This window comes from Equus przewalskii, chromosome 32 (genome assembly GCF_037783145.1).
Source record: "Equus przewalskii isolate Varuska chromosome 32, EquPr2, whole genome shotgun sequence".
Taxonomy (NCBI): Eukaryota; Metazoa; Chordata; class Mammalia; order Perissodactyla; family Equidae; genus Equus; species Equus przewalskii.
The window spans coordinates 20,452,560-20,470,141 of record NC_091862.1 but is presented as its reverse complement, the minus strand read 5'-3'; the positions used below and the strand labels follow the sequence as shown (position 1 = coordinate 20,470,141).

Here is a 17,582-nt window from a genome sequence, read left to right as displayed (position 1 = left end):
AATGGCTAAAGAGACTTTAACTTAGTATTCCTTCTCGAGGGACTGCCAAGGCTAAAGACCCGTCACCAATCTCATACAGGTTTTCGTAACATTTATTTTTACTATCAAGCACATAAATAAAGTTTCATCTTACCAGCCTGTATATGGATTGTAGTAGAGTTTCACACCCTCAGATGTAACAATCTCTTGCCACAAGAAGTTCAGGGCATTTTCTAAAGAAGAATATAACTGTAAGCACAAGTTTTTGTTTGTTTCCCTTTCTGCCAGATAATCACATTAAAACAAAAATAAGTTAACAGTCAGGATACCCTGCAAAGCCACATACACGTGGGAAAAAGGCTAGGATTCTTCTCATTCTTTTCTTCAGATAGTATTCTTTAGCATCCTTTGCTTTGGGCACAAATATTTTCCATATAAGCAAGTGATAAGACAGAAAACAAAGCAGAGTGAACTATAGAGGATTAAGAAGAAAACTAACACATATCACAAACTCTTAACGGTAAAGCAAAGTAGCTTCTCTTTTACAAATCCTTCAGAAAGTTACGTGAGGTCTTTAGATAACTCAAGAGACCTATGCTAGTGGGCTAAGACATTAACTCAGATCAGACCTAACATTTTGCATGAGTCTGAGAGTAAGAGGGAAGGCTTACTTAACCGAGGAAAAAATAGGTAAAACTCTAACACTCAAGAACTAAGTTTGTTTCAGTCAGAATTTTCCACTGTCCTTTCTCTTAACATTTCACGTTGTTTAAAGCAACTGCCAAATGGGAAGTATGTCTCCACCCGTCAGTGAAACAGCAAGTAATTTCTTGTTGCCTTCTTTAGGGATTAACAGATGAAGTAGGAACACAGATACATAGGATTCATAAAATGAAAAAATTAAAGAGAAAAAGCTTCAATTTATGGGAACTATAGGAGACAGAAGAACTACCACACGACACACGGGATTTCATCAAAAAATCCAGTCTGTGGAAAAACAGATGAATTACTGATCCACGCAGCATGGATCGGATTTCAAAACATTATGTTTTGACACGAAAAATCAGTTCAAACTTTTATGGACAAGGAACTCACAAATGAATTTCTCCAGATTTCAATTATGAAGGATTTCTTAGAAAATAATTTTATTCATAGTAACACCCATTCTAAATCAATCTTTTCAATATGATTTGTTTAATAATCAATCCCCCCCACCCTTTCTCTCATATAATCCCTCTGATCAATTTGCCTTTCTTTAAGCATCTTATACTTGCCACTAGCAGGAGTGCTTTTGAAACGCTCTTGTTGTAGCATCCAATTGACAGCCTCTCTTTGGTATGGTCTCAACACAGGAGTCAATGCAGGATGCTGGACATCCACTTGGATGGACTGTGTTTCTTCCTGATGTGTTTGCTTCACAAAGTGATAGAGCTCATCGATGTCCTGTCCCTCTGGTTCACTCTCTGAATCTTCCTCATCCTCTTCCAACACATCTGTACACCCAACAACAAATGTACTCAAAATAACCCAATCCACCTTTTATAACTACAAGTCATTCTTATTCCTACAAGTCATTCTTATTCCAAGAGCATACATGCACTCTCCCACCTCTGGGGTCTTGCTGAGTGGGTTTCGTGTCTGGAAGGCCCTACCCTTAATTCTTCCCTGATTAATCTACCCATCCATCCAGCAAGATAGTTCAACTGCTACTTTTTCCATGGCATTTTCTTTTGTTTTCCTCGGTTAGAATTAATGTTCTCCTGTGTTCGTGTAATACTCACACGTTGGATACAGCAATAAGTCACAGTCTGTCTGGCAGCGCAATCATTTACGTGTATTCATCCCTTCTGCACTGAACTGTAATGCTCTGAAAGCAAACGGCGTCTTCTGTTTTTATAGCTCCTCAGAGCAACTGGCACACGCTCTGCCCATTGTACATATTTAATAAACATTTGAGGAACTTAATGTGAATATCCTTTGCCAGTTTATAAAAGCATAATTTATTTCACTTTTACATCTTAACATAAAAAAATCCCTATGCAGACATAATTTTTCTATGTCTAATAAGACGAGGATTCCCATTCTATTTCCTGTGCTAAAAAAGAATAGGGGATAGCAGCATCAGCCAATTAGCAGATAAGTGTTCTGCCATTAATACAAATTTGTAAGAATATCAGATTCATTTGTTGGACACAATTGCCCTGTGGAAGATTTGTGCCTATATAACATGAAAAAACTCAGAATCTTGTATTTACAAACCCTCTTTAGCTAATGATTTACTCCTGAATTGTTTCAAGAAGGCCTATACACTTTTATAGGACATACCTCATAGGCCCTAGAATGAAAAGATTATTCCATATAAAAGATTATGCACAGCCACAAAATACATAACTTACTTTTTCAATAAAAAATATGCCATGTTAAGATTCTTAAAACTTTACAATTGATGTGTAAATGCTTGGTTATTTCAAACTGTTACTGTAGTTGCATAATCTAGCATTGATAACTAAATTTGAAGTTTTCCTTCAAAATTCTTTGAAGTTTTCCTTTGAAAAGTTCAAACTGTTTCATTTTTAAAAGGCAGAATAATGGAGTTCTTACCATAACTTTAAAAGCTCTAGACGTACTTAAAAGCATTCCATCCAATTCTGAAACCAGAGATGTTCCTCCTTTTAAGTCTTTATGCACGCAAAAACACGCACAAATGACTTACTATTATTAGTATATTATGAAGCTTTGCAAAGAACGTACTGCAGAAACAATTCGACAAGCAAGCTTAGAAGCTCATTTCCCGAATATTCCAGTATGAAATGTTCTATAATTTGCACCTGAAATAATGCTGACTGACCATAAGCAGGACCTGGATAATTTAAACCATTTCCCAGCAGTGTTGATGAGCTGCGCCAAGCCATCCACACTCTCCCTTGGGAAGCAATGGCAGACAACTCTGAACCTGCAGTCATGAGCAAGGATGCAACTTCTTGCCAAGGAACAGTAGCAAAATGAACTGGTCTTTATGGGAAGCACACTCTTGAGATGAGTTGTCAGAATGCAAAGGAGAGGTGGAATAAAGGCCAGCCAAGAATCTCTGGCCATGGCCAAATAAAAGCACAGGAATAATGCAAAAATTCCAACCACTCAGATTCCTTTAGACTCTGCCTACTGACTCTGCAAATATTTCTTGACTACTTACTATAAGCTAAGCACAATATTAAGCAAATAAAGACACAATATATTAGTGGGAACATTTCAGATAAACATAATTTTGTCATATAGTGATTTTACAGAGGTTTTTTTTTTTTCAATTTTTGCTGAGGAAGATTCGCCCTGAACTAACATCTGTGCCCATCTTCCTCTATTTTTTAGTATGTGGGCCACCAGCACAGCATGGCTGCTAACAGAGCAGTAGAGGTCTGCACCCAGGCCACCGAAGTGGAGTATGCTGAACTCAACCACGTGGCCACTGGGGCTGGCCCCGGTTGTTTAATTTTTATTATGGTTTTATTAGCTGTTTCTCTGTTTGTTATCTATAGGAGTTAGGGAAAAACCCACAACTCTTAAGTAATAGTAATTTCAAAGTTTACTTTAAAAATTACCTGGAATAATGAAATCGTGTAACTTTTCCATCACTCTCTTCATGAGTTGATTGAACTTTTTCATTCTCGAATTTGCATCACTCAAGAAGTCTAGTTTTGCTAGGCCATCTTCCAAAAGATAAATTCCAACCTAGAAAGAATTAATCAACATAAAAATAGTTTTAATGGTATTATACCATTCTTTATGAGGACATAAGAAAAACATTTTTTACCATCACCATTTTTAAAAGTATTCAGAGTACTTGCCCCACAAACACTAAATATATACCTACCAAATCTCCCTCACACATTTTCACTTGCAATAACAAATTCAGTCTACAAATGTAGGGTCTGCTAGGGTCGATGCACCATTCAAGTTGCCAGAAAAAAATACTTCCCTAACTGGAACCAAACCTGGGAGAACGTGATGAGAACACCAATTCTATCTAGCAAGTCAATGATTTCCAAACTTGATGAGGATCAGAATAATCAGTGAAGTTGGTTAAAAATGCAGATTCTCCCAGGAGGTTTTGACATATGCTAGGATTCTTAAGCACAATTAGGCTTGGGAATCCCTATTATCAGATCAAACACTAAAATGGTTAGGAAAACAGACCTTGATTAATGTTATATATCTTGATTCTGGTGAAGCAATGCAGTATGAAGTATTTCAGTTAAAACATTTGAATTTGAATACTGGCATTGATATTTAGGAGCTAAATAAACAGGAAACATAACATTTACTTCGACCCTAGAGAGAAGTTCTCATTTGCAAAATGGAGAGAAGCCTATATGAGACGCCTAGATAATACAATTTTAACATTTCCTAATTGCAGATACTCAATAAACAGAGTTCCCTTCATTTCTCTGTATTACCAGGGACCTAAAGCCCTAATCACTGAGATGCTCATTCTTTCCCTAAAGAACAAGAATCGAACAGCTTCCTATAGGAGTGAGTAGTACAGATTATATTCCATTATTATCTGTACTCTACTTTGCGTTCACCTAGAGAGGCCTTACTACAGCAGCAATAAATGTTGCAATATTTATAAAAATCAAGATCAGAGAAGACAGAAGAGATCACGACGTGGTGTGTGTGTGTTCTATCCACCTGCCGTGGTGTGTGGGGCAGGTGGATAGAACACACGCACGCAAGCCATTACAGACTTGTTATCTTTGGGCCACAATTTTGGCACTCACAATCAGCAAAGTGAGGGAATATTTGGCTGCACAGTTTCATTATCCAGGGAAGAATTAATTACAATCTAATACTTCTAAAATTTCTCCTTTCCTCCTGTCAATTCTGAAACTATAAACATGGCTATTGATCTAATTATTTTTAATGTGAGAAACGTATAGGACAGTTTTCAATTGAACAAAGGTGAATTTAACATTTTAGAATTTCTTTTCAAGTTTTAGCATGAAAGCATATTAACCTGCTTCATAGTTTATAAGGTACATTTACTTACATTCTCTTACCTGATTCTCAACACAATTGTATGAGGCAAAAATAATGGGTATGATTTACATCTCATACAGAAAGAAGCTGAAATTAGAGCATTTAAATGATTTACATAAAGTTACTTGGCTACTACACAGCAGAGCCTGAAATGAATTATAAATCTATTCATACATTTACTGAAAATCTTTTCAGTATCAAGCACTTTACTAGGCTGTGAAGACAAAAGACTTCACAGTGTAGTGAGGGAGAAAGATCTAAAATCTAAGTATGCTACAAGTGACCACGGCAAAAATCAACATGCGCATCAGGTATGACGGGGGAAGGGCATGTAACAGCATCCAGAGTTTAAGAAAAGCCCTCCCTAGATGAGGCAAACTCTGAGCTGAATATTACAGAATGAGCAGGCGTCAGCAGGGAAGAGGAGGGGACAACCCAGGCAGAGAGAACTGTGAGAGCAAAAGAACAAAGATGCAGAAAGATGGCAGGGAACGTGCAGGAAACATATCAATCTGGAATTTCTGGGACAGAAAACAAAGCAGAATGATCTAAGATGAGGCTGGAGAAGCTGACAAGCGCTACTTGTCTACTACTAAAGGAGGGATTTATGTGCCAGACTATACTCAATTCTGCAGGCAGTAAAGAAGAGAATTCCATTTGCATTCATATGCCATTCCAGAGACAAAGTAGAGGGAGGAACTGAAAAGGCAAACAGGGAAATGGTTAAAGGACTGCCACAGGAAGAGGAGGAGATAATGAAGACCAAAATAAGTCACTGAGGGCAGAGCTGGAAAGGAGGAATCAGGAAGACCTCCTTGAAGGAGTACAGCCTGGAAGTGATTAGCTATAAAAAAATATTTTTTACTGGTTACTGAAAGCCCAAAATAAAGTGTACTTTGAAACTTGATAATGAGAGACTTATTTCTGGCTTTTTAGACCTTCCTTCTAAGTTAACTTCAAAATGGACTGCCCAACGCAGAAGAGCCTTAAAAGACATCACAGAAATCGAGTACCTTGATTATGCGATTTCCTTCTGGTTTTTGGTAAAGTTTTATTCTTTTCTTCTTTTGCAGCCAGCCCAAATCTTCTAACATTTCTCCACTGAAGGATGCTTCCACTCGAATACCTTTGTCATAAACACTGACTGGCTCATTGAGGCCTTTTTCCTGTTTCTCTACATCTTTGCATTCTGAATGAACACAGATCAGGAACTGATTGCTGGACTCGGAACTCATCAAGGTAAAACTCCTTTCAGAAAAATTTTCAACTAAATTCTGTTCAGGAAGAAGCTGAAGAGTTAATTCTCCTAGAAATGCTTTCCAAGAATTATCAAAGTGATAGGGAGAAATCACAATATTCAGCTTTACAGAGAGAGGGGAAAAAGTGCCACCAGTCTCTTCTCTGTCGATTGATTTTGAGACGCTCACCACTTCCGAACACCTCTTCTTCTTATCTCTGGGAGCCACTTCTTCCTTCAGACTATCATCTAGGATGATGCAATGAGCAGAAGAGGAATCTGAACCAGGGCAGGAGTGCTCGTCATCAGTTAAGAGGAGGGGTTCATTTCTTCTGTCCTCATGCATATTCCAACGGAGCTGCTGTTGCTTTTCTTCATCTATCCTCACCGGAGGAGCACGTTTCCGTCGGCTGCTCATTTTCAAGTTTTCTTGGTTGGTAAACGTGAATTCTAGAAGGTAAAAAACAGTAGGCATTCCAAGAGAGGATTTTAGTATCAAAATGTTCCTGACAAATTTCCCAAGGAGAAAATCAGCATAAACTTACAGTCCATACCCATAGTATGAAATCTTCAGAGAGATACACAAAACAATGGATAGTATTTTTTAATAAGTCAAATATAGCTAAAGAACATACTGACCTTAATCTCAGGCATGATATAAATTCTAATGGTCTTACTGCTGTTCAATGGATAAATTTAATAAAAACAATTTATCTAAAATAAATTCTAAAAATACATTTAATGAGCAGCATGACAGTAAGGTGAATCTCTCAAATATCCCGGAAATGCATATTTGAAGAGTTTTAGTACCATTTAAACTCATGTCTGCATCACTGCAGAATTTCAATTTTATTTTATAATCCCAAAGAGTTAACAAAACTTCACTTGACCCTTACATAGTTTAAAAAATCCCTACAAATGTATCTTTTCTTTCAAAAAAGGATGATGAAAATACCAAAATGTATTTCTTTTTGTGGATTAGCAGATAAAAAAGATGAGAGGGCTAGCTGGGCCAAGAATAAGGTAATGATGGCAACCAGAAGAAATGGGGCAGAGATAATAAAAGAAAAAGAAAAGAAAAAGTGCAGGAAAAAAAGAAAAGAAAGATTTGTGATCTCAAAAGAGAAAATCAGGCTGAAAGAAGCCTATATAAAGTAGGGCCCAAACTACACCCTTGCTAAAATAATAGCCAATTCCTATATGAAATCTAGAACAATTCAAAGAGATTAAATCATAAAGTCATAATGATGGTTGCTGCCTATTCCTACCATGTAGCTGAAAAAAAATGAATGTGTAGACAATTAAAATTTGACTTCAACTAGAGTTTAAGAAATATTCTCAATAATCCCATTTTTCAGTAGAATCCAATCAGGTATTTGCTGAGTCCCCATTAAGTACTCAGTACTGTGCTGTATTTTAGGGGAGGATACAAAAGACGTATAGATCAAATCGCTATCTCTAATTGAGTACAGACTGATGTACTGAGCACAGTACATGATGTACTGATGTCTGATGACAAACTGAGCACACAGAGCAGCTGACACCCCTCTACCCCTACAGACTCCCCCCATCCTGAACCACTCTGCTGCAAATCTAGGAGAGAACGGGAAATGTGCTGCAAAGAAACAATTCAGAAATATACAGCCCTGTTTAAAACAGAACAAAACCACTAGGAGAAATCTCAGTTGAGGAGAAACTTTGAGGAATTCCTAAACAACAATACAGAGGGAATCAATCTGAAAAGCGAAGTGACAGGTGAATGTATTAGCACAAAAGATGGGAGCACCATCAAGAGGGCTTCCAAGCTCAATGGTGGCGGACCTGGTAGTGGAAACCAAAGTGGGTCCAGGGCTACAAACACAGATAATATTGGAGCAATAAAGTGAGAACTGGCAGGTCCCTGCCTGTCCTACCTCTCCTAAAGGCAAGGTAGCTGTGATGCGAGTATCTATTTCCTGGGGAGAGCAGTCCCTAAACTGGAAAGATGCCCTTTCTTACTGACTACAGAAGAAAAAAAGCAGATGACAATGAATTCTGCCTATAGAGAGTTCTCACCAATTCCCCATTCTCACTCAACACAATGGAAAACAAGTCCCAGCAGCTGCTTCTGACCCTCTCCTTCAGCAAACCGTACAAGCAGAGACAATGGAAGGTGAAGCAGGGAAACTCAACTACAAAGATGAGCTCACAAGCAACAATCAAACATTAAGGGATCTCCAACAGGAGAATAAATCAACAAAGACAAACTTTCACCCAAGGAAACAGGTAGAGTAATCTGAATAGGACTTTATATCACATACAATCGACATCACCACATTCTCAAGAAGATAAAATACTGTTTTCATGAAATAGAAGCAGGAAGTCAGAATGCAAAAAAGATGGTTATTAAAAAAAATTAGCAATTTTAGAAAAGTAATCTATTACTGAAATTTAAAAGAAAAAATAACTTGGCCAATGACTCAATAGCAGAATGGGTATAACTACAGAGCAGTTGCTACAGTGATCCCTCAAAGAAATGAAACAAATGAAGGAAGTTCTACCACAGCCCCAGTTAGGGTAACCAACTCTTCCCAGTCTGCCTGGGACTTTCTTGGTTTTAGCAATGAAAGTCCCAAATCCAGGGAAACCCCTTACTTCCAGGCAAACCAGAATGGTTGGTCTTCCCCACCCTAGCTTACCCCTAGCAGACACTTTCCAGGCACAGCACAGGGAGAAGAAACTCAAACAGGGTCCAGTGGTCTCTCTTGAGTTAAGGGGACAGAACTTAGAATTTGTGGGGCAAAAATACCAGAGAGGCAGGAGCTGCTCATAGAGGAGGCTCTGGAGATACGCAGAGGAGTCCCTTGAGTCTCTGAGAGGGCGATGACCTGGATCTTTGTGTGAGGGCAATATTCAAAGCTGGAGGAAGAATCACTAGCAGAAGTAGGTGGAGCAATCCCTGGAACTCGTACATGGCTAGAACTGCTTGTGGAAAGACTCCTAATAAACAAAGCATCATGTAGAGTTCTCAAACAGCCATCGTACACAATTTGAATATGTTCAAGAAGGTAGAGGAAAACATGAAGATGATGAAGAAATATGGAAGGTATACAAGAGACCCAAATGGAATTTATGCAGATGGAAAACACAATATCTGAAATGAAAAATATCCTGTATGAGATTAACAGCAGATGAGACATGGCAGAAAAAACGCAGATGAGTTTAAACACAGTAACAACAGAACTATCAAAAATGCAGTAGAGGGGGCTGGCCCAGTGGTGAAGTGGTTAAGTTTGGACGCTCTGCTTCAACAGCCAGGGGTTCGTGGGTTTGGATCCTGGATGTGGACCTACAAACCACTCATCAAGCCATGCTGTGGCAGCGACCCACATACAAAATGGAGGAAGACTGGAACAGATGTTAGCTCAGGGACAATCTTCCTCACCAAAAAGAAGCAGGGAAAGAAACTAAGACTGGAAAAACAAAAACAGAAAATCAGAGACCTACTGGACAACATCAAACAGTCCAGCATGCATGGAACCGGAATCTCAGGAGGAAATGGGAAAGGAGAAGAAAAAAATGAAGCAAAAATTTTTTCCAAATTTGCTAAAACCTATCAACCTGGAGAACCAAGAAGCTTAAAGAAACCTAATCAGGGTAAACACAAGGACAACCACAAAAAGGTATACAATTTAATTAAATTGCTGAAAAGCAAGACCATCTCTTCAGGTTAGCCCCATCTTCCTGCTTTAGGCATTTCTCTCAACATAAACTTCTAAATCTAGCAATATATCTTTAAAAAATTCAGGCAAAAAAAATGACACACAAAAGCCAAGAGAATTTATCACCTATAGACCTACACTACAAGAAATGTTAAAAGTAGTTCTCAAGCAGAAGAAAAATGATATTAGATGGAAACATGGATCTACACAAAGGAATAAAAACATCATAAATGAAAAATATGTGTATAAATATATATGTTTTCTCGTTTTTACATTTCTTTATAATTAATTTTTTTAAATTTTTAAAAGTTTTTATTCTGAAAATTGTCAAGCCTATGTAAAAAGAGAGAAAACAGTATGGTAATATAATCATAGAGACATCCTATGTACTATGTTTATGGGCTGGAAGACTCCAGATACCAAGTCCTGGATATTGATCTAGAGTCAAAGAAATCTCATTCAAAATCCCAACAGGATTTTTTTTTTAGAAACTGACAAGCTGATTCTAAAATTTATATTGAAATGCCTAAGTTCTAGAAAAGTCAAACAACTTTGAAAAATAAGAATAGGTTGAAAGACTTACACTGACTCCAGCACTTAGATTGACAGTAATCAAAGCAGTGTGGTCACAGTATAGAGACAGACATGTAAATCAATGGAACACAATAGTGTGTCCTGAAATAGACCCACCTAAGTATGGTCAATTGATTTTTGAAAGAAGTTGAAAGGTAATCAATGGGGAAAGAATATTCTTTTCAATAAACAGATATCCATATGCAAAAAAAAAAAGAACTTTGACCTTTACCTCACACCACATATAAAAATTAACTTGAAATGGATCATAAACTGAAACATAAAAGTTAAAACTATAAAACTGGAAGAAAACAGAGGAGAAAATCTAAGTAACAGTGGATTAGGCAAAAAAAGTAATTAAATAGGACACAAAAAGCAGAGACTATAAGAAAATGATAAATTAAGCTTCATCAAAATTAAACACTTTGGTTCTTCAAAAGATACTGTTATGGAAATGAGAGGGGAAGTCACAGATGGGAGACACTATTAGTAAAACAAATATTTGATGAAAGATTTGTATGTGGAATATAGAAAGAACTCTCAGAAATCAACAGTGAGACAAATAACCTTATTAAAAAAATGGACAAAAATTTTGAACAGATATTTCACCAAAGATGATCTATAAGTGGCAAATAAGCACATGAAAATATCTTCACCATCATCAGTCATTAAGTCAAGGCAAATACAACCCACAAACTGCAGTGAGAAACTACATATCCACTAGAATGGTTAAAATTCACAAACCTGAGACTATAGAGCAACTGGAACCGAACTCTCCAACACGCCAACAGGAAATGTTTGTCAGTTTCTTATAAAAGTAAATACATACCTTCTGCGAAGCCTAGTAATCCCATTCCCAGGTATTACCAAAGAGAAATAAAAACACGGATTCACAAAAAAAGACAAACTTGAATGTTAACAGCAGTTTTACTAATAAAAGCCTCAAACTGGAAACAACCCAAATGTCCATCTCCTGGTGAACGGATAAACAAATGGAACACTACTCCATGATAAACTGCTGATATATACAACAAGGATGAATTATTAAGGCATTACACTAAGTGAAGGAAGCCAGATGTGCAAGGCTACATACTGTGATTCCATTTACACGAAACTCTAGAAAAGGCAAAAACCTAGTGAGAGAAAGCAGATTCGTGGTTACCAGGCGCCAGGAAGTGGTAAGAGGTAACTGACAGTAAAGGACCTGGAGGGAGAGCTGTGGGGTGACAGAAACGTTCTAAGCATCGTAACGAAAGTGTCATAAAGCCTGTATTGTATACATTTGTCAAATGGTGATTCCATGATTGCACACATTTGTCAAAACTCATCAAACTGGACATTTAAAATTGTTGGATTTTATTATATGTAAATTATACCTTGATAAAGCTGATTTAAAAAGCAAAAACAAAAAGTAGATACAGGAGGGATTTAAAAATTATAAGGGAATATTAAGAACAGCTTTATTCTAATAAACTTGAAATATCTAGATAAAATGGGTAATTTACTAACAAAATATAAATGAATGACATTGGCCCAAGAAATAGAAAATCTGAATAGAACGATAACCATAAAAGAAAGCGAAGTAACATTACTTATCTAGCTAAGATCTACCCTGCTTCCTTGCTGATAGAACTTCCCTTTTATTGAGGAACATGGTGGCCTTGTGACTTATAAGGAGGGTGGTTTTCTCAGCAGCCCCAAGGAAGTTGTTTGTCTCTGCTGTCCAGTAAGGTTGCCACAAGCTGCATGTAGTTATTTAACTTTAAATAAGATTAAACAATAATATAAACTCAGCTCCTGAGCTCACCACACTTGAAGGTCTCAAAAACCGTATGTGACTAGTGGCTAGTGTACTGGACAGCGCAGACAGAGAACATTCTCATAATTGCAAAACGTCTATGAAACAGTGCTGGTCTAGACAGAGAGACAAACACCGTATGATTTCACTTACATGTGGAATGTAAACAAACCTGCGGACAGAGATAAATTAGTGGTTACCGGGGGAAGGGATGCAGAGGGTGGCACAAGGGGTGAAGGGGCATACTTACATGGTGTCTGACAAACAATAATGTACAACTGAAATCTCACTATGTTATACGCTGTTATGACCACAATAAAAAAAATTAATGAGGAAAAAACAAACAAACAAACACACACACACACCAGGGCTGGTCTACGCCAATCATGAGAATTCCATTCCCTTAGCCAGCGCTTGGTTACCAATGTGCAGGTGATGGTCTATAATCCATCTGACTACGGTTAATCACTTTTCAAGCATCTTACCTCCTCTCTTATCTTGATAAGAGATCAGAATAGCATAGGAAGCCCCTAATAACCTAAGTGTTTATCTTTGTCCAGTTCTCCTCAAAGCACAGGGTGGAATACTAGAATTAGGTCACTCAGCTGGAATGTTGAGAAGTTAGGCTCTACCAGCTTATCGGTTAACTACTGCCACAAATATGCTCTGTAACACACCACCCTAGAGCTCAATGCCTTGAGACAGCTACCATTTATTTTCACAGATGAGCAGGTTAGCTGACGACTGGCTGATCTAGGCTAGGTTTCTGGAGAGGCAGTTTGGCTCTGTTTAACGTAGTTCTCATCCTCCTCCGGGGACCAGCAAAGTAACCCAGGCATGTTCTTCCGGCAATGGCTCAGGTGTGAAAGTGCAAATCCAATTACACAAGTACTTTTCAAAGTGCTTGGTCATGGCAAAACCACTAAGGTTCCATGAGCCAAAGGAAAAGTGACACAGATGGACTTCAGTCAAGAGGTGAGGAAATATACTACACTTCTTTACTGGGTACAACTGGTCATGGCAAAGAGTGTGGATATGAGGTAGGGGGTGGGGAGGGAATTGGGCCAGTTACACAATCCATCACACCAACCACAGTAGTATTAATCACATGGTAATTATGGAATCATTAACTCTTAACGCCCCCCAAAGCAACCAGCTATAGAGTCTCACATCTGCAGAGTGATGCGGCGGACAGGTGAGAATGTGGGCTTTGAAGCCCTAGGTTCTAATTCTAGCTTTGGCATTTACTAACTGTGTGGCACTGGACTAGTTATCTAGCCTCTCTCTGACAGTTTTCTCTTCTCTAAAATAGGAATGATAGTGGGACTATGGTTAGAGACAATGAAATACAACAGCACAGTAACAGAAATTTAGCACATATTCAGTAAGTGGCAGTTGCTATCATCACCAACCTGAGAACAATATAAACTCCAGTTTACAATATCCAAACTTTAATGTAGTGGGATGGGGGACCCTAGATCAGTGTGTTTCAAATTTAACTGCACCTTAGAATCACCGAAGGGGGACTTTTAAAAATCCTGAGGCCCAGGTACCTCACGGCCAATTAAGCCAGAATCTCTGGGGATAGGACCCAGGCATTAGCCCCATGAGTTTTTAGGCTCCCTAGGTGATTCCTTTGTGTAGCCAAGTTTGGATAACCTGCTGCCTACTAAAATCCATTTCTTTCCTTCCAAAGTATATTATGGAGGGATATGTCTGCCCAACTGGCACTGCATAGTCCCATGACCAGTTCTAGCCAATGAATTGTAAGTGGAGGTAACGTGTGACATTTCTCTTACAACAATCTTGTAATAGACATATTGAACCAGAACACATTTCTTTAACTGTTTATTCTGTGCTCTGGTAACACTCATCCAGTATCTTTTAGAATTACCTATATCACTATAATTTGCACACTCCTGATGTTTGCCTCCAACCTGATTCTTTCAACATTACAGGCTGAAAGTGCTTATCAATTATAATGATAAGTTGAGAAACATAAATACCAGGATTTCCAGCAAGGCTCTCCTTTTGTTCAGTTCTCAACTGAGCAAACATTCATGATCCCCCCTGCCCCTCTCTCCAATCTTGTTTTGGTTAACTCTTTTTCTAAGAGATCTCTATCTAGGAATAACTTCATGAACCAAAGAAGATATCATTTAATCAACTCTACTTATAACCATAATGTTAACTGGCAGCTAGTAAGTCAAGTACTAATAAAATTCTATATATCTCTAATCATATTCCAATTCCAAATCATTCTCCTGGTTTTCTTCATACCACATGAATCACACCTTTGATGGTTCCACTTCTTCTTCCTCCCCCTTAAGTATCAGTGTTTGGGTAAAACAAAATTATATGCAGTTTTCTATATGGACCACACTTTTACTGTCCCACATTTAAATGTAAAAAGCTTTATACTTGAAAAGCCCTTTCACATTTTTCTGCCTATCACTGTCCCAATCTCCCCATGAAACCTTCCATGACCAGGTATGCTGAATTACAGGCCTCTTCCCCTTGATCTCAACTGCTACAGTGCTCTTAACTGTTTGACTTTGAACTTCTTGAAAGCTGGGCAGGAATAGTACCCTATTAAGCATTGTACCCCCAATACCAGGTTAGTGCCAGGATGAAAAAGATATACAAAATAAGGCGAAACAAAGATCTCTAACTCCCTGAATATTCTCTCTCTTTCTAAGGACCTAACAGTACTTTACTCACATTTCTTTTTGGACAAGTGTCTCTCAATCACATTCTAGAAGACTATTGGTAATATGAAACTATTCCTTACTATTTCTGGCACAGAATCAGACAGAGAAAACTGACTTCTATCAGATTGCTAGAAACATAAACACAAAATGTTAAGCTACTAAGACAATACAACAAATAAATTGATTTTTTTCCTCCAAATTATTCTCTCTTCATTAAAAGACACAAACCAATCCTGAATTACAGCAAATGCATGACAGATCTGGTTTTAGGCTATCAAAGGCAACAAGGAGTATGCATTTGCCACATTGCTGTCCAGGGTGAACATTATGCAAATGAAGCCTAATCATTACTGATGACTGAAAAGCTCCTGACGACCTGGCATGCCCACAATCTTTTTCTGTAGTGATAACTCCAGTAGGGTGAGAGTATTTACATCTGTTGAACTCTAAAATATGTGTTAACTGCATGAGCTTGAAAAATGCCCTCATAAGAGGCATTTTCACCAGTAGATTCTGTTTCCCCCAAATTGTTCTAGCCTGAACTCTTCACAAAAGATTTAATAATTCTATAAGTACAATTCTTTTAGGCTGGGTAAAAAGAGGATATATACAACAGCATCTTTCAAAAGTAAACTATTCTATTCTCAATCTGCCAGCCTGTTGGCTAACTGGTCCTTCCAGGCTCTAGGAAGACCAACTACTGCCCACTACTACTCTGCTTCCTGCACGGTTAATGATCATAAACCAACCAGTCTTTTCGGTGACAGTACAGATCTCATGGATCACTTCTATCCATGGGAGTTTCATCATTTTTTCTATCAAAAGATAGGTATAATGACTTTAAAATTATTTTATTTTGTTCAGTTAAAGCCTCAAGTTAATTTAAATACAAGCAAGAAAACATCAAACACCGAGGACTTCTACCTCGTGGCTAATGTCAAGTTACCTAGAAAAAAGGCACAAGCCTAATGGTCATTATTTAGTAATACTGTATATCAGACAGTGACTGTCAATCATCAGCTAACACAGCTTCGTTCATAAACCTAGCAACTACGTTGGAGTCAAAAAGTACAAAGTGCAAGGGTGGCTTTGAATGCGAATGTAATGAACCAGACCCCGAAGGTAATTGAGAACTTTCGGACTAACTTAGAAGCCTCGGCCTCCCCTCTTGCTGCGTTGCGATCCCGCGCACCCAGAAGCTCGGCGGCTGCCCAGCTGCGGCCTCTAGAGGCATCTCTGCAGCGAACGGTGATCCCCACTCCGTTTTCTTCCGAAAGGCTGCAGAGCGGTTCGGGACTCGGAGCAGGGTGCTGGCGCCGGGTCGCTGCAGCAAGCCGGGCAAACAAGCCACCGCGAGCCCAAGGGGCGCGACGACAGGCCCTCGGACCCCCGAACAAAACTCCGCAGGCCCCGGCCCCCGGGAGAAGTACAGCCCGCTTTCCCACGGCCTCACCTTCTCCCGGGGGAGCCTGGCCGTCCCGAGGCCCGCACGTCCGGGATGGGGAAGGGTCGGGGAGACTCGCGCTGCGGCTGCCTCTCAGCCCTTCAACTTCCCGGGCTCCACAGCAACTGAGTCCTCCCTCCCTCCCTCCCTGTCTCCGTCCAGAGACCTTTCCCGTCCCCGACCTCTGACCCCTGACCCTCTATCACCCAAGCGCCTACCAAGACTGGCTCTCCAAGCCTCTTCAGCCTCTCTGCAGCACGGCCCGGGGCCCTCTAATGCCCCCGCAGATCACGGGCCACCCACCGAACATCCGCCTGAGGTGGGCGCGCGCTTTATGCTGGTTTATGTTGGGGTTCCGTGGAGACCCAGAAACCACAGCTCCTAGCTGCCGGGCGCGCGCTGGAGCGTGGGGTCAAGGTGAACGCGCACGTCGGGGCGCCCCGCCCCTTTCCTCCCGCAATAGCTTCATGAGTCTTTTCTGCGCAAGTCCACACGGTTAAAGACTATCAAAGGCTACAGCTAAAGTCTCGCGATAGCTCTGCCCGACGCTATTAAAGAATTTGTACAGGATTGGCTGGACCCTCTAAGGAGGAGGCGGGGCTCTAAGCCTGTATGGGCGGGGCTCCCTGCTGAAGGGGCGGGGCTCGCCTTGAAGCAAGTGACGGGTGTAAATGATTTATAGCTTTGGTAAAAAGGCAGACAAGAATTGTGCAAACGCATCTTTTTTATTGATTCTAGAAAGCAACCACTAATTAGGTACCGATGAGGCTTATCTCCCTCAAAAAAGTTTTTTGAAAAAGACTTTCCAGGGAAATGTGAGTAAATATTTTAAGGTGAGTGAAAAACTACATGTATTGTGCTGAAGTTGGCCTTCCAATATCTTAGCCTTTTTTTCCTTCTCTTCACTGAGAGATAGCCTCTTTCTCACGAAGGTGGACATGCTGAAAGCTATGCCACCAGTATTTCAAATAGCAGGGTCACCCATGGTGGACGGGTTTCAGTGGAGCTTCTAGACTCAGACATTCCAGTCAGCAAGAAGGACCTGGCACCCACTTCTGAAAAAATTGGCCATGAAAATCCTGTGAATAGCAGCTGATTCAAAAAG

The 17,582-nt window shown here is 39.4% G+C and overlaps 1 protein-coding gene across 4 annotated transcripts in view; it reads right to left on the bottom strand.

Annotated features, from left to right (window-relative positions):
* SHPRH (SNF2 histone linker PHD RING helicase) overlaps positions 1 to 17,030 on the bottom strand; it is a 91,689-nt gene extending 74,659 nt beyond the window's left edge. The window contains exons 1-5 of one of the 4 annotated variants that reach the window (XR_011535451.1): positions 16,696 to 16,982; positions 6,027 to 6,700; positions 3,576 to 3,705; positions 1,254 to 1,472; positions 134 to 212 (exon numbers count right to left, since the gene is read on the bottom strand). Coding sequence is in view for 2 of the 4 variants with exons in the window: in XM_008540872.2 (XP_008539094.2) it covers positions 134 to 212; positions 1,254 to 1,472; positions 3,576 to 3,705; positions 6,027 to 6,668 (1,070 nt within the window). In the remaining 2 variants the exon portion in view is untranslated. Of the gene's footprint in view, positions 1 to 133; positions 213 to 1,253; positions 1,473 to 3,575; positions 3,706 to 6,026; positions 6,701 to 16,486; positions 16,665 to 16,695 lie in introns of those variants that run through there. The other 3 variants (XR_011535452.1, XM_008540872.2, XM_008540943.2) reach the window with 3 other exon arrangements.
* Positions 17,031 to 17,582: the final 552 nt, after the last annotated feature.